The sequence below is a fragment of the Temnothorax longispinosus genome, chromosome 5 (genome assembly GCF_030848805.1).
Source record: "Temnothorax longispinosus isolate EJ_2023e chromosome 5, Tlon_JGU_v1, whole genome shotgun sequence".
Taxonomy (NCBI): domain Eukaryota; kingdom Metazoa; phylum Arthropoda; class Insecta; order Hymenoptera; family Formicidae; genus Temnothorax; species Temnothorax longispinosus.
The window spans coordinates 15104763-15123104 of NC_092362.1; the positions used below are offsets into that span (position 1 = coordinate 15104763).

The 18342-nt window shown below is 44.9% G+C and overlaps 1 protein-coding gene across 1 annotated transcript; it reads left to right on the forward strand.

Moving 5' to 3' along the window:
* The first annotated feature begins 533 nt into the window (after nt 1-533).
* Nucleotides 534-18190, forward strand: LOC139813417 (uncharacterized). The gene is made up of 2 exons (XM_071778922.1): nt 534-1561; nt 3402-18190. Exon 2 carries the CDS (start codon nt 3479-3481, stop codon nt 3989-3991), a length of 513 nt encoding a protein of 170 aa, XP_071635023.1. The 5' UTR covers nt 534-1561; nt 3402-3478; the 3' UTR covers nt 3992-18190.
* The last annotated feature ends 152 nt before the right edge of the window (nt 18191-18342 follow it).

The window sequence follows — 18342 nt, forward strand, 5'->3', positions numbered from 1 at the left end:
CTAAAGGACGGCGCTAATTTGACTGTATTTGCTCAATAATTAAGGCCATTGCACGTAACAAAGTTTTTATTCGTAATCGTCATGCTGGGTCTACAATGCGAGTCGCAAAGTCGTGAGTCGCAAGAATTGACCAATCATAGTCGACTTTGAGGAGAATAATCGACTGTGATTGGTCAATTCTTACGACTCACGACTTTACGACTCGCATTGTAGACCTAGCATAAGGCCGTAAGAAAATAGACCAATCACACTCGATTATTCTTTGAGCGCGAAGAGAATAATCGACTGTGACTGGTTTATTTTCTTACGGTCTTATGCGAGGTCTACAATGCTAGTCGCAAAGTCGTGAATCGCAAGAATTGACCAATCACAGTCGAATTTGAGGAGAATAATCGACTGTGATTGGTCAACTTGCGACTCACGACTTTACGACTGAAAACACTGAAAATATATAAATAGGAATACTCACTCGATGATTGGTTCTTACCTTCGGATCCAACCAATCACGGTTTAGGAAACGTATCGGAACGCGAAAGCGCACGAAATTTCACGAAGTTATGCGGTCGTGGACTCGCGTCGGGAACGGGGGGAGAAACGACGCGCGCGCGGTTGGCACGATGGAGGGGGTAGCGGTCAGCGACAACTGCGGCAAGTTTCCACAAGTTCCGCGTGAAGAAGGGGACGGCGTCGGACCTATAAAAGCGCAGGCGGAATGCCCCAATCAGTGTTCGAGGAGTGTCGTAGAGATGTGGGGGACAACACGAGCCTGGTCGGCCAGAACTTTTTAACTGCGGAGTGAGATCGTTGTTTGCGATTCGACCAGACTGGATTTTTGGAGGCGCAACGGAGGACGAGGACGCCTACGAGGAAGGGAGAAAAGTAACGAGGGCACGCCGACGGCCGAAGCGCGGAGCATAATACGGTGCGTGCGCGCGTAACACGTCAGACGGACCTTTCCCCCCCCCCCCCGGGCCCCGAGAGGATTGGCCCCCTTGGAGTTTTTTCGACGAGGAGGCGTGCGGGAAACGCAAAAACGCAACCGCGAGGTGAATTTGGCCAGGAGCCATCCGATCCGAATCGTTTCGGTAGCGTCGTAGCCGGTCGTGGCGGAAGCTACGGCCGCGGAAGAAGGCAAACAAACGCAACGGCTCCGTGGTCCGCCATCTTGGACAGAGAGTGGAGCGTTATTGTCGCGCCGGGGAGCGGGCGGGGAACGTATGTGCGCCGCTTTTCCGTAATCGGCGGCGTGAGAGCGGGCCACGCGAGAGGGTAGGAGAGGAAATATATTGAGCTAAAGGTGGCTAACGGTCATCGGATGTGGTCGAATTTGCGAGGTACGCGTACTGGGAGGACCGTGAGAGAAGAGGAACACGAGGCGAGGTAGCATCGCGCTAACAGCACCCGGGGGCGCCCCGCCGCACTTATCCCACCGCGTCGTCACCGTCGTCGTCCCCACCACCGCTCTGCCCTGGATACCGTGATTATTGCGCAGTTGGAAAAATTGCTGAGCAGGGACGCGGGACGCCGTCCCCCCGAGAGGCAAACCAGCCAACGTTCACCGGTAGGACCCCTTTTTTGCTCCTTATGCTCCTTATTTTTTTCAGCTTTCCGCATCGATATCGGTCCGAGAACGCGCCGCGTTTATCGCCCGTTTATTTCCCGTGCGGAAGAACGCTCGTCCCGCGTCGGGACGCGCGGCGTTCGGAAAGACAAAGAGCCTTCGAGGATTGGAGTCGCGAATCGATTGTGAAAAACAAAGACGAGGAACAAGGATATTATTTGCGAGAAGTTATAAATATTCTGTTATGTTTAATAAATATTTCTTTTTTACGTTTAACTTTGGACAGCTGCTCGAACGTTGAGGTTTTGAAATTTCGAGAAAGTTAATTGATGCATATCTTTTGGGTTATTTCTTGTCGTTTGTTAAACATAAATCTTTCAGCCCTATGCACATTGAAACAAATAGTTTTATTACAAGTTGAAATGGAGTTATTTCCATTGTCCCGCTTATTCCCTGTTTTTATTGCCTGTACCTTTGTATTGTGTTCAAGGCTTCGAAATCAAATCACTGTGTGTGACTGACTGGTCAGGTACCGGCAATGGAGAATAGGAATTCGGTGCGTCGGAAATTCTGTTCCTGTTGCCTGTGATTTTCATTGTGTATAGGGCCTTGAACTTTTTTCGGTTGTAAGTAAACGTAAAAAAAAAATGCTTTATAAAATAGGAGAAGAAAAGAATTACACTGAAGCCTCTCTCAAAGGAACAAGACGTCACAAATTCTTATAGATCCCTCTTTCCCTTGACAAATATTTCGTTTCTATTTTTCAGTCTTCTCAGAAAGGATGTACACAATGTTACTTGATTTCCTTCGGTTCTCAATGATCAGAACAGTGATTTTTTTTTTAATTATTATTTGTCGTAATTTTGTCCTCCGGGAAAAGGTATTTGACGGTGAAAGTATGATAGAAAGTATGCAGTTGACTTTTATTGAGCATCTACTCGTTGATCTATGAAGATTTGTGTTGTAACCAGAATCTGTTTTTAGATGTCGCAAATGCATGCCTTTAATCATGCTAAAGTTCTATCGTTACGCGACGGATATTACAAATTATTATGACGCAATATAAGGACAAAATATTAGCATAAATTATATCTTACATTTAATAAAGCATCCGGAATTTTTTTCTCGATAAAATTAAAGAAAATGCACAGGCTATAAAGGAAGTTTGTTATGTAAACATACGTATTGCAAGTTCAATAGTTCTTTTACGCTACATTTTGCAGACCATGTTGCGACATAACGAAAAATTTTATTTAGCTCGACGCAAGAGGCGAGCGGTATAATATAACTGCACCAGTTATGTTAATGAGCTTATGTTTTTAATTTATAATAAATTTCGACAAGATCTGCTTTCTATATATAGTTTTAACATTTTTCACTATTGATGAATTGACCGATCAATTTTCAGTTTTTATTTAAAAAAATATATATAAAATATTGTAAATATATTATATTCACGGCATTGAATGTGACGCTTGATCGATTTTTTATGTAAAATGTGTTTTTTGTAATTATGATGCACAAGGAATTGGAAAGTTGCAATAAACGATCAACTTTCTCGGGATTTTTGCTAAGAAAAGATCGATTAAATAAATGATTTTATAGCAGGAAGAGAAGAGAGATATACAATTTTTATAGTTTTACCAACTTTAAGTGTACCAGAATGTCAATAGTCGTCCTCGTTTTGAAACAAAGAGAGTAGCGTTTCCTCTTTTATAGCGAGAAAAAAATAACAATGTAGATGCAAATCAATTATAGAGATACGGTGGAGGTATCAACATGGAAAAAGAGAAGTAAATATTAGGAATATACGAATTTGAGGGACTGCTTTGTATTGCAGGCCGACGAGTTGGCTGAGTGACGTGGAGGTGTAGTGAACCGAAACAGAGGAGAGATAGATAGACAAACATCCGAGCCATGACGAACTCCGCGCCCAAGTTAGACAACGCCAAGGTGGACCGGCAGGCCTCGCCGAAGGTCGGGTATCAGCACAATCACCACCATAATCGTTCCAACAGTAAATCATCGCCGTTCTTATACAAGAACGGTCGCCACGCGGTCAGAAACGCTAAAGACGGCCGGCAAAGCGCCAGCCCATACAGCCCGTCGGCCAAGAGCGCGAGAAGCTCGCCACAACAGCTACAGCAGCAGCAACCACCACAACAACAACAACAAGAGCAACAGCAACAGCAGCAGCAATCATCACCACTACCACAACAGCAGCAGCAGCATTGCGAGCAGCATAGTCCGAGCAGCAGCCCGACCAACAACTTCTACGCGGGCGCCAAGTTCTCGGAAACGCCGTCGCCTGCGAGCGTGCCTAAACCGCCGAGTCGTTGGACGAGCAGATTGGTGAATGGCTGCCGCCAGTTGGACAGCGCGAGCGAATTTACGAGGCAGCTGCGCATAGTGCTGAACGTTCAGGCTTGATACCCAAAGACCAACGTATACACCAGCAACGCGCGAGGTGAGAGGTGGCGGCCGTCAGTGGCTCCTAGAGAATCAGGTACGGTAGGGAATCATTGTCGGTAAGAATCATCGGTCGTGAGGACTGCGAGAATAAGAGGGACGATGATAGCGACGATGATGAGGATGAATGTGAAGATTATAATGATGACGATGATGGTGACACCGTGTGCGGTCCATATACACACGGGTTTTCGATTTTATCGCGCGAGTGGATATCCCGTAATCCGTTCTTTACGCTAAGATACATCCAGCATACAAACTTGAAACCTTATATAAGACTATGCATCGCGAGGGGGGGGGGAGGGGGGTGACGACACGGTGCATCGGTGCGTCCCGATGCCGCGATCAATGTGTGTGCACGCGAGAGATACATTATATATGTATATATATGCGTTCTGGAACTCCCATCACGCGCCATTGTGACAAAATGTAAGTAATACTGTATTTTAGATTATCGTATACCGCTAAACTTACAAAAGGAACACAAAGGAGAGCCCCACGTACATACATATATATATATTATCTGTATAACATCTGAAAACACAAAGAGAGAGAGTAACATCCTCAGTCTGACGAGACGACAAGCGCGAGAACGAAGCGAAGATGCGCTTCGCGATTTTGTCAAACGATGGACTTCAATATCGACGCGTTGAAAAACAAAAAGAAACAACGTCCGACGATTTTTCGCGACCGCTCTTTCCAAAGCGATTTTTGGAAGCACACGCGCTTCACGCCGTTCTCGAGACAGCCGGTGTTTCTAACGCGCATTTTTATTATCCCCTCGTGCTCTAATTTGACACAAACGGCGTACGCAATCTCCCGATCCGTTGCTACAGATATGCTGGACAAACAATTTTGCTTAATAGCCGCCCGACTAATGATCGTTATCTGTATACTTCTTTATTAACAGTTTCTCTCGCGGACTCTATCATTTTTTTGGTATTACGGATCGTAAAGGGACACGGCTTCGTATAGGAGATTTATTTCATGCAGATTTTTTTTTTAATTTCCGTTTACTTTTCTTTTTCTTTTTCATTTTGTGTTGGAGATATTTTTATTTTCTTGCTATTCCGCTACTCACTGCTATCCGTTACTCTTTACGTGAGATAAGTGTATAAGGTGTAATTTTTTTTTTTTTTTAGTTTTTCAGTGCGTGTTACGCGAGTGGGTTAATTAAACGTGATTGACATAACAAAGAGGTAGGAGGGGGATCGGGAGAAATCTGAATGGAGAGGGGAGGTGATCGAATGGATACGCTTCGCGGATACGTTATGACGGTTATCATGACGTTGCGGGAGAATTCACATTTCGATCACGCTTCTCGCGCTCTCGATTTTCGGCGATGTTTCATCAACAAAATCATTAATGAAATTGCATGTAAATTTAAGATTTATTTTTACGATAGGGGGGCAAAAAAATAGAGACAGAGAGATATGGAGACAGGGAGAGAAGATTTGGCTGGTTCGTCCGTTGCAAACGGAATTGTCGCAAACGCGTCTCTCTCTCTTATTTATAATCTCGATTTATAAACAATTTCAAATCTATGCTTATTGATCGTCACAATGACTGTTGTTACATTTGAAAAATTCACGTACTAATGTATTCTAATGCTTTATTTAGACGCGGATATCGAGGACGAAGATTTTTAAGAGGGAAGAGAGTATTAGCGTCGCGATTGTCCTGATTAATTAACGTCGGATTGGCGATTGTCTGTCCCTTCTTAGGGCGCAATCGTGGCCGTAACAGAGAAGATAGGGACATTGATAGCGACATTTAAAGGGCGGTCGCGTCCCTGATGGGGGGAGGACCGAGATTCGTAAGATAGATTAAAAGCAGGAACAACAGTTAACGATAACGGACGTTAACTCGACCCGTCCTTGAAGAGGAGTTGTCCTTCGTGCGAGTTTCTGGAGTTTCTTTTCTTTGTGCCGGACAGAAAGGAGGGGGCGGTCGGAACTTTTTTTCGTTGGTTTACAATGCTTTACGGGCGCAATTGTCATATCAAACTCGCACCACTTCTAAACTATATACCGGACACAGTAAATGGACTTAATATATAATATAGTAACGATAACAATAATATTTAAGGGTAAATAAATAACAATAGTGGTAATAAGCTAAGGCCTTAACGATACGATAGCGTGGAGAATACGATCGATTTGACATTGCACAATCAAATCGACAAGTGTGGTTTCGTCGGATTTAGATTTAGATTTTCAAAGCTTTAAAATTCTTGTGTGTTAAATATTTCTTTGTTTATTTTATTTTCTTCTAAGCAAAATTATTTCAAGCCACAGACTGAACAAAATTCTTTGACGTAGTGTTTTAATTAATGTTTAATTTTTTTTTCTTTTATAAGTTTCTTGATAACTTGCAAATGATCCTTTTGCAACTGTCTATGTCCACTTTTCTCCTCTTACGTCAATTGCTTTCTTCGGTAGGCGATTAGTCTTTAGGTAAGAACCGAGTTTGCGAAATGGGTGTGATTGTGGAACGCGCGAATGAGAGTAGGAAAGTAAAATGACAAAATTGAGACACGAGAGACCGATATCAAAACGCGTGATTTCGATTTTTTTTTCTTCGATTCCTCGCTCCGTATCTATAGTTTTGTAAGATGAAATACGCGAACGGTATCTATTATAGCAGCTAACACACACGCACACGTACGTTTGATCTACGACGTCGAAAATTATCGAAGGAAAATACCGTTTCTTATACACGCGGACAGAGGCAAACGCGAGTGCTTGTCGGATGTAAACTCTCGAACGTGCGCGAGAACGGACACACGTTCCCTTTCCTTTTTTTTTTCATCCTCGGCGCGTCGTGCGCGACCGGGCTCCAAGAGAGAGAGAGAGAGAGAGAGAGAGAGGAGATCGATAATCTCGGGATAAGCACGCGCGAAGGAGAGAGTTTGGCAACTCGTTTTCACGAATGCGCACGAATTACGAATCATCACAGGCCCAGAGATTTGTTTTTTTTCTTTTTTTTCGTTTTGTTTGTTTGTTTTTTTAATACGATCGATACATGCACTTTCGCGTTCGAAATTTAATTCGCCGTCGTCGTCGCGAACGGCGACGGCGAAATCCGTGTCTTGAACACCACGAGAATCGATGAAGGGAGAACGAGACGATCGCGACGGAATTTAATTTTACGCGACGGTACAAGGAGCTGAAACGCTTTAAATCGCAGAGTATCGGTGAGTTTGCAATCATTTTGCAATCACATCGCCTGTTTCCTTTTTTACTTAACGATTCTCGTTTCTTATTCTTCCGCGGGTTGGGCAACAACACGCGGGACGATACCGACTAATATCTTGGGGGGGCCCCCCAAGATATTGCTCCAGTATCTCTCCACGTGTTGTTGACGAACTTGCGCGTGTATCCCGAAACCGCCTCTTGAAAACCGTCAAATACAGGTTGAGACATTCCTGCTCAAACGCGGACCTTTGAGGGAGGCGGTTTCGGAGTGACATCACACGAGAGTCCGAATTCTACTTCAAATGATAATACTTGTGTATAAGTATATAAGAATAGTAATACGCAATCTCACTCTGAATTGAACAGGAGCCCAAAACACTTCAAATAATGAAACATGTGTACATACTACACAATTCTGAATTAAACAATTTGACGGACCGTATTTTATCGAAGCTGTCAAGCCGGCAGCTTGTTAATTCAATACGTAAATTCTTGGATCAGCTACGTATCCACTTATTCGCACAGCTCCCGATTCGATTTGCGACAAACAAATCAGCTCCTTGTGACATAGAACCGTCTGTACCGCATTATTTTAAACGCCGTATATCGATAAATTCGTGCCGTTATTATTATTATTATTTTTTTTTTGAAGATATTTAATTTATCTTTTTTATATGTTAATTGTTGCTTTTCGTAGGTGATTTTTCATTGTCGCTTCCCGCACGCGGTTCTCGCGGCGAATTGTAGAGCCGGCTAGAGAGACGTCTTGAGGCATCGCGATCTTGTTCAAGAGCCTTCGAATTGGTCACCGAGCAGCCGAGTCGACGCGCGATTAAAGGCGAAGACTTTCTATCTCGGTGTGCGGGTTCAGGGCCGGATAAATCGTCACGGTCGCAGAGCTCGCGGTAGATCCTTGGAGCGAGAAGGAAACGAATTCAACACTGCCGTCCGGTGAGAGAAAGGGAGACAGAAATGCGCGATATGTGGGGGGCAAGTGAAAACGTGCGTATCCGTTGTCGCGAAGACGCGCGCGCCGATCAGCCACGCGATCCCGGAACAACCAATGTGTAAATTATCAGCTGCGTGAACGAAAATTGTAGCTTCGATTGTTAAGGGAAAAAGTCTTCCCGTAAATCGGGAGTACAAACAGGGACGCGTTCTCGTCCTGTTCCCCGAGATTCCAGGAGCGCGTGGCTAGAAGACTCGAACCGTTCGTGTTGAGGGCGGGCCACGTGTAATCGGAATTTTCGGAGGACGGTGATGGGCGCCAGCGCCAGGCTCGATATTTCCCTCGCGGATCTTTTTACGGCGCGAACGTACTACCGGCGAAAAAGGAAGGATTATACGCGTAAGACGAACGACGGAGAGGAGGAGAGGTGGAGGAGAGAGGCCACGAATGACAGAATCAATTGTTTAACGAAAAGAAGAGTCGGGAAATTAGCTGTGATGATGACTCAATAGATACTATTAACTTTTAATTGATAACTGATTAATCGATATAAAATACATATATCTATATACATACATATATTATGTATACCCACACGCGTACGCGCGCATATATTATATATACATTATATAAGATTTAAAAAAAAAACCGATAGAGAAAAAACCGCAAAGTAGAGTTTAGGTACGATAAGTAATGGCGTTATTAGTTGGATAAGAGAGAGAAACATCGCGATAGATAAGCAAAGGGGAAAGAGAGAGTGAGAGAGGGGGGGAAGAAACGCGTTTTCGCATCTTCTCTCTTTCTCTCGCTCTCCCTCTCTTCCACGAGAGAGAAACGGTGATACGATATCCGTATTCTTCACGCTTTAATATTAATAAACGTGATTAATTTTTGACGGTTCGATATAAACCGGTAAACGCGCTCAGTGATATTCGAGGACCGAATGACGAGCGCGAGAGGAAAGGCAGAAAGACATCAGAAGGGGGGGGAGGGAGGGAGATAATGACCCGAGCGTTTCCATCTTACGGCTTTAAAACACGACCCGTCGTGTCGTGACTATACACACATGCACACATACAGATATAGCTGATAATGATAGCTCGTAGTCTGTAATTGTAAACGACGCGCGGCTGGGTCGTCCCGGAAGGACGCGGATCGATTTGAAGCGCTGAGGACAGACCAGGTCGCCACGAGGCTCGTTCCGAGGAACGAGCTTGCCGAGATTGCGAAACGAATTTTCAAGTGGCGTCGTAATGGAGAGAGTTGAGCGCGACTGACTGTGTGTCGGAACGCGGAAGACTTTTTCCGGATTCGTGGACCATTTGGATAAATCAAAATTTAGGAAAAGCGCCCGATATCGAATACCTAAGCAAGCTCTCTGGATACTTGATTTCAAAATTTTCCGAAACTAGACTCGATCCGCTCTGCAGTCTCAGCGCTTCATTTCCGAACGAGCGATTGGCCATCCTCAGTAAGCGCGTTTTAGATGTTCAAGCGTCTCGACGTGGTCACTCCGGAGCCAAATGACGTGTATACATAGACCAAGTATTCCTATGCTTTTGCGATGGAGGGAGTGAAGCCGGAAGTTGGCAGTTCAAGACGAAGATGGTTGATTTGCCCCTGGTGCTTTCTCACTCTAGCTTGGATCGACTGTCAAGAGTCGTCATTAGAAAATGAGAAAGTACTAGGGGCGAATCAACTATCTCGCTCTGTCTTAAACTGCCAACATCCGGCTTCGCTCCGCGAGTAGAACGCTTGGTCTATGTACACGCGTCATTGCCGGAGCCACGTTGGACCAGTTTTGTTTCCGTGAGAAAAGCAAGGAAAAAAGTCTGGGGGGGAAAAAAACGATCGACGCGGGTCATCGTGCGTGTGATATCCCTGAAGAAAGTTCCGGCTTAGATTTTCTCTCGTGACGAGGAGGCTGACCGGCAGACGCGGGACGACCCATTTATCGGTCAACATTCAATTGTGATATTGTAACGTACAAAATCGCAAATAGGCTCGGGCTTAATTAAGGGCGGCAGGCGAGACGATATCGCGAGGGTGAGCGGGTATAGAGTCGCGTCTTCACACGAGTTTCGCGGTCGCGTTCGCGCTACGCTTGTCGCGAACGAGTTTCGAACGGGAATCGACGAGGTGGTCGATCATGTGGTCCGGACGTTCCATCGTGATTCGGCAACATTTCTGTAGTTGCCGTCACGGACCTTTCGAGCGAGACCCGAGGCGCAAAGAGATCCGTGCTTAATCGCTTCATTATTAATTCCCGACAAGCTCGCAATATTTTTCGTGGCAATATATATAACGACGACAAACTGAGAAATCTTATTTTACAATGATCGGATTCCGTCTCAAACGATTCGGTACATTTTATTTGAGCACATATCTGCCTAGTCACGTTTTCTCGATAAATTATTCCTTTCGGCGAAGACGCGAAATTATTATCACCAATAACAGACTTTTTTTTTTACATGGGAGAAGTCTTCAAAAAGACACTCTCGACACTGCTGGCTACAGTGCCAAGGGTAATGTGGGATTCTATGCATGTGCATCGCGAAAGATATTACGTGCGTAGCATACCCACTAAAATCCTCATGGTGGCCACATCAGGCGCTGTGGGGGACTGCCCCGGGAACTTGGCTCTTGCATTACTTTCAGGGACCAATAACGGACCTGAGAATTTTATCATCTGAGAGAACTTTTCATTTTATTTCGCGGATAAATCCAAATCGCAGCACTATCGCCGTTCAAGCGTACACGTGATATAAATAGAAATAGCTATGCATGTGTGTGTGCATATATTCTTTCGCTATATATCTTCGCTGCTTTCACACTTTGAAAGAATTACCAATTCGGTTGGGCTTGGATTATAGCCGCATCTTATCTCTCGCTCGTACTCTAATTGGGGTGCCATTAAAGAATTAAGTAACATTTCGTTTATGCTTTCTCGATCACGGTGGAGCAAAGCGGTAGTAGGTGATAGTAGGAGGAGGAAACGCTGCTGGAAAATTTCACGGTGCTCTTCTTACGGACCCTCCAAAACTTTTCGTACAAATACTTCCTACAAAAGTATGCAGTTCTGACAAAGGGAATCGCTTTGGAACTTTCACGAGGAATCCATCGATTGCGGAGTTGATCGTTTTAACTTTAAATTTATGGCTCCTTCTCGGGGGAACCTTCTGAGGAAACCCCGTTTTCCTCTTCGAGCAAACACCGAGGTGTTTGGGATGAACGGGCTAGCTCTCGATGACCCTACGCGAATGGATTAGAGTCGAACGCTCATATACAGCTTTTTAGCAAATGATAACATTCTCGCAGGGATGAGTAAATCATTTTTTTTTTTAGATATATCTTTTATCTACGTTTAATGTACGCTTCTTAAGGATGACTTTTGCAGACACGAGGACAGTTAGTATCGCGTAACGTGAAACTACCTTTTTTTCTTTTTAATCAGGACTTTAACTTGTTTTGAAAGAATTTTTTTTACAAAAGTAGAACGAACAGATCGTTCGTCGCAACGATACCGAGTCCATTCACGTTTTATCATCGAAAGGTCTCTGCGCGCAGAAATCGAGAATCGGAAGGTAACTTTGAAAAACTTGGCGAATCTCCGTCGTCGGAGAGACGCGGGCTACTCGAGCAAAAGCGGAGATATTGAAGCTCATCGTGAACGAAACCAACGTGTTCCGAATCGGAGTTACGGCGGTGTCTCGCGATCGCGCGCCCTCGGGGGTTCTCCGCTTCCCCGTTTGCCGAGGAGGGAGAATCCCGAATGGGGCGATTTGCGAGGGATCTCGGAAACCGACCCTTCCGTCATTGTACAAGACTCGCGTACACGCTCACGTCTTATCATACCGAGCACAGGGGACACAAACACGCAGCCACACGAAAACACTGTGTCGATTAATTAAATAAGCCTTAAATTTAGGTTTAAGTTGAGAGGTTTGACAAAGCGAGAAACGAAGGAGAAGAGGAGAAAAAAGAGAGGGGAAAAGAAAGAGAGCGAAAGAGAGCATGGTTTATACATACCGAAGTACTCATGGTCCAACGTTACGAACGATCCGCAGCTTCTTCAAAGAAAAAAAAGAGGGGCGAATAATGGCGCAAAATTCTCGATTTTCCTTTTTCTCCGCGATTTTTACTCGATCGATTATTATCAATTCACTCCTCGGTAATGACGACAGCATTGTACATTCCTCCGATCTTTTTATTCTCTCCGAAAATTCTTGCCGTTTGTAAATTTACGCGCCCCGTGCCTCTTTTTCGCATCGCTCACTCGTCTTGCCCGACGTTAAAGTCTCCTTTCCTTCTTTTTTTGTTTTAAATTAGTTTTTAAGCTTCGTTGTTACGGAGAAAAGGAAAGCATAATTCGAGGCACGAACTTCGATCTCAATCGTACCGCGAAAGAGCTTTTCACCTCGCGGACACCGATTCCTCAGGGTCCGCGTAAGCGCCGACCGTTTACGCGCGCCCGGTGCGTCAAAGCCGGTGAATTTTGAAGTCGTTCGATTAATTAAAAAAGACATCTCGAGGGGCTAGATAGAGTTCGTTTTTTTAAGCGGAGACACGCGTTCGTCGACACGTTCGTGGCGGGAGGGAGGAGGTTGTTCGCGGCTTGCCAGAGCGTTTCGCGCGCGTCCTCCGCGAACCCCCCGGGGAGATCGACGGGGGAATTGACCCCCGTCGACGTGACAATATATATATATATACATGTATATTCTTTTTTTATCCTTCCTCCCGCCGCCGTGTGTGAAACGCGGTAAAAACGCGGCCGCGCGACGCGACGGTGCGAGGGGCACCGTCGGGGGGAGGATTTCATTTTATTCCTCGCGAGAGAGGGAGATCTTAGCGGTCTCCTCAAAAACGTGGACGATGCTCCCCGTCGCTCGCACCGTGGCGAACGCGCCGTCGGAAGCGAGAAGAATCGTTCGCCCAGCGCGGCGAGAGAACGCATTGACTATTTGAGCGAATCGAGACCATGTACCTTGATATATATATATACATACACATATATATAGTTTAGTATATTTCCGGATAATGAAAGTGTGAGTGTGTGAGTGCGGTAGAATGCGTGCGTGCCAAAATAAGCGAGTGCGAAAAGAATGAGAGTGAAAAGGAATACAAAAATATATATATATAGAAATATATATACATGCGTACGGAGGACGAGAATGTGTGTGCGTGAGTATGTGTGTTACGTATGGGTATGTGTGCAAAAGAGCTTCCTCTTCCAAGGGCACGTTTTCTCTGCCGATCCGTCGATCTTTTAATCGATTATTGATACTCATTGTTTAGAAACGAGGCGCAACACGTGCGTGTATTGTCAAATATAATTCTTCGCGCATCACCATGTGCGTTCGGCTCGTATCGGCCTTTGTTTATCTCTTGATGAGACGAGGAGCAGAGAACTCCAGCTTTATGGAAACTCGTGACTGATACGTAAACGCAGACGGTGATCGGCGCGGCGATTGGGAAAGTGGCACGTGGAACCGTTTGGCGGATCGCCGGAAAAAAAACGTGTCGCTCTGGATCAGAATTGTTTTCGCACGCGAGCAGGTCCGTGATGCGGAACGTCGGTTCGATCGTCGTCGCAAGTAGCGCGCGAGCAAAACGGTAGCGCGCGTGTGAAAGCAACTTTCCCTATTTGGTAAATAATCGCGTAAGACGTTTCCCTTATAATTTCTTGGCGCAGGGAGAGGGGGGAGAGATATTTTCTGCGTGTGTGGAATCCGATCGTCGAGAGAGGAAGATTTCGCAGCGACAAATTAATCGCGAATCGTCGGTAGGGAAGCATTGTCTCGAATTATCAAAAAGAAAGAATCGTTCATTAATGTTTTTCGTTGATCAGAGAAATTATTGTAATCGGTAAACGAAGAACATTGATCGAATCATTCAGAATTAAACAATACAGATGCGAATATGTAAATTTCAAATCGTATAACTTTAAAAGAGCTTTAAAGATTCGAACTGACTGTCACAATCTACGGCAAGCCCTTAATTTTTTTAAGGAGATGTTACAATCGACTAAAGATTTTTTCTTTGTCATTTGTCATTTATTACTTGCTGAAGGTTGACCGATCGTTTATTGATATTATCCTAAAAGGCTATTGCCGTCGACGAAAAATGATTCATATTGCGAGAAAACAAAATTTTATACAAAATTTATATTTATTTACATTTATGGATGGAGATATATATTTATATTTATTTACAGATTTTATATTTATATAACATCCATAAAGCAACGTTGATTAAACGTTCATATTTATCGTACATAAATCTGTAAAAAAAGTACGATAAATATATTTTAAAAATGTACATTACAAAAAAAAAACGTAAAACAGAAAACGTACAGCGTTTCTTTTGACCGTTTAGCACTGTATTCGTACGTTTCTTGATCTTGACAAACGCCAAGATTCTCAGAACGTGTATACAGCGCTAAATGAGGAGCATTAGAGATACGAACGCGATTTCTCAAAATTAAACCGACAACACCATGGCGACGTTTCGCGGAATTTTGCGACGAGGCGAAGAGATCAGATTTTTCTACGCGCGTATTTTTTCCCCCGTTTTTTTGCACCCGATTTTTCTTCTGCGTTCGTCCGTAAATTTGCACTTTGTACCGAGCATTGTTTCTCGAAACTCTGGTCTGCTTTAATGGGACAGTGATGTAGATACGTTATCGCGAGAACGAAAGAGAGAGAGAGAGAGAGAGGAAAAGATAATGCGTGTACTGTGTAGTATCAACGCGAGTCGTTTCTCTTGAACACACGAGTGCGATAAAAACTCGATAAACTGTATATAAATATAAATAAGACGCGGGAACAAATTGAGACATGACACGTGTTTTTACTTCTAAGAGAATCAATCGCTCTCTCGGGACAAACGACTCGTGTGCGTGCGATTGCGTTCATTTTGTATTCGCAAAAATTTTAAGGGTTGAAGTTGATGTCAACGACAATCCAGGCATGCGATTTCGCAGAACAGCGTTGTTAACGATTAAGATTGTTATAATACTACCTATCGCAATTGACAAAAGTATCGCGAGGCGACATTTCCTTTTTCATGAATACAATAAGTAGATTGTGAGGAATAGGCAACAGTACTGGTTCCGTGTTGTCGAGAATGCGTGAGAGAGAGAGAGAGAGAGAGAGAAAGGGAATGAATGAGAGAGAGATAGTTAAAGAACTGCGAATCTAATAGGGGACGTTAATAATAGTTGTAAGAATATCGAGTCGCGATCTCTGTGATGATGATGATAACAACGTTGAGGATGATAACAATGTCGACGATTTTTCCTCCCTCCGTGCCCCTCTGACAGCCACTGTCACGGGCACGACGAGATGCAATTGACCGTCGAGGTTTCTAGAGTAAATAAGGCATAGATGATAACGACCGTAATCTATTATGTAGTAACAGAAAAACAAAAAGCTAATACTTAAGATTCTGACTGGAGCGTTAATAGGCATTATATATTATATATATATGTCGCGATTAAGAATTTAATTGTTTACAAGGAGGAGGGAGATCGCGTCGGTCGACAATGATGAAGATAGTAATATAGACGACGAGATACATTTAAATAATTGTAAATAAGCAAATGAAAAAACGCGTAGGGCGGGAGAGGGCGGACGCCCTCGAAAACGAGCAGAGAGAAAGAAGAGAATTATTTTGCTACGCGAGAAGAAGGGGAAGACTTCCGAGAGCTTGATGTGCGGTTCACATTGGCGACCCATTTGAGCGAGATTCGTCGGATCCGAGCGTCGATAAGCGGGCCGATAAATTCCGCAAAAAAAATAGAAGAGGACGAGGAAGAAGGAATACGACGGACGGAAGGTGGTGAGAGGAAGAGGCTCGTCGTTACGCGCAGAAACGAGATCTGTCGATCGTCCGTTCCATCCGATGACGATCCGATGTCAGCTTCGCATCCCCGACAATTTTTGCAAGAAGATCACTTCTTGGAGGAGAGAGACGATACCGAGAGCTGCAAAAATCGTCGCCTTCGACGAAGAACGGAAAATTTATCCTCGAGAGGAGTATCTCAGGCAATTATCTGCAGGATGAGCAACTCGGCCGAGAAAGAAAGCCGGGTGATCTTTTATCTGTTACTTGAGATAGGACATAGGACGATCCGAGAAGAAGGACGAGGAGGCGAGGATGCGAGTACGTTGACGTCGCGGTGATGATCGCGCGAGAGACGAGGAAGAAAGGAGGGACCACGTGGGGATGACCAGCGACGGCCACCTTTCGACGCGCATCCCGTTGTTTTCGCCGCGAAACAATCGTCTCGTGTTTGCGCGTCCGACGAGAAGATTCCGAAGTAGAGTAGCCGGCGAGAGAGAGAGAAGAGAGAAGAGGCGTAGTGGAAGATCGAGGGGCGGATGGCTAAACTCGGCGCGAAGGATCGTCGCAGCACTTTTTCTTCGTCTCCGCAAAAAAGAGACTCGATCGAGAGAGGGTCGAGAGATCAAGACGCGGATGACCGAGGGCGATCCAAGGACGAAGTCCACGACGCTCGGGGAGGACAATGTAATGAACGAGATGAAGTTTGGAGGCTTCCCAGAAGCTATTCGCTTAAATACGCTCGGCATTATTGTCGAGAGAAAGAAGAAGAAAAAGAGAGAGAGAATAAGAGTCATGCCTAAGGGCGTTAAGGCGTAACTATTTGTATCGTACTTTGCTTTGCACATTTATAACGCCGATGAGTTTCTCGAAGAGCTGTGAAGCGAAACGGAAAGAGGTTCAATGAAGAATAAAAAGAAGAGACGCGCAGCGGTACGGGAAAGAAGAAGCGTGAGAGGAAGAGGATTAAGGAAACGCAAGTTTCTCGGGTGCGAGTGGTCATCAAGATACGGAGCGAAGAGCGGAGCAGCAAATATATATGAAAAAAAGCTCTCCGTTCGTTAGCAGAGCGGTATCTTGAGTCTGAGTGATTGGAGCTTGGGTCTCAGGAATTCCAAGAAGAAAAAGAAACGGACCAGAAAATGTCTTTTTAATACAAAAGGCGCCAAAAAAATTGTGTGCAGATGGAACCAATGAGAGAGAACGAGAGCGTGCGTGAATGTGTGAAAGGAGAGAGCGTCGAGGAGAAGAGATAACACGAGAGAGAGAAAGAAAGAAAGAGAGTTTGACGGAGAGCAGAGGCGCAAGGGAAGGACCGAGGAGTTGAAAGATTTCGCGTGCAATAATGTGCCCGGTAAATCGATTCCGGTGAAGTTGGCAGACCAGGAGAACGGAGAGAGCAAGGGTTTCGGTTCCTCGATCAAGTCGCGGGGAAACCCAAGCTCGGAGTCTTTTGCGCAAGAGGAGAAGAGCTGGGCGAGCTTTACCGGAACTTTCCGTCCCCCGTGACTTCCAGAGTATATTTCAGCGCAGCGCAATTATATACAACCACTTACAGCGGGGACGGAGTTCGTGTATTTCGTGATGTCTATGCGAGTCGCTCCTCACCCGAGAGAGACGCGCATATTCATATTATTGTTGAAACAAAGAAAGAAGGAGAGAGAGGTAGGAGCGAAGGAGACAAGATGCAGGGAGGCAATCGGAGGAAGATCTCCGATGACGGAGATGAGACCAGAAACAGAAGGAGATGAGTTGCGGACTCGCTTGACGAGTTTCAGCAGTAAATAGGTGCTGCCGCTTTGAGAGGAAGACACCGAAGAATTCTTGAAGTCGGTACGTGTTCGAGAGAAGGGACGGAATCAACATCTTGCCGTTCACGTGAGAGGCGAAGAAGATCATCTGGATGGAGTAGAAGAAATTTTCAATTATCCCATTCCCCCTATATTTCATCCCTTTCCTTGAAAAAAAAAGAAGAGAAAAAAGTTTCCTTGAATCGATTCCCGAATCCTAACACGGCCTCTGGCCGTCTTCAACATTTGCAAGATATTCCACGAGAGAATCACCTTTATTTTTCTTTCCCCTCCTATCTTATATATCCCGCATCCTATTTATATCAGATTCTCCCGCATAATCCTCCCCATTATTATCCAGGGTCCCTTTTGGGACCCGCAAATGCATCACGAACGCTGGTGTGTCTTCTTGGTTCGCAATAAACGTACGTGCAAGCGTGCGAAACTGTCCTTATCAGGACAAAGGCTTAAAACTGCCCTTTTAAGGGCAAGGAACATCATCTGGACCTGGACGAGCGCCAAGGCGCGCGTGCA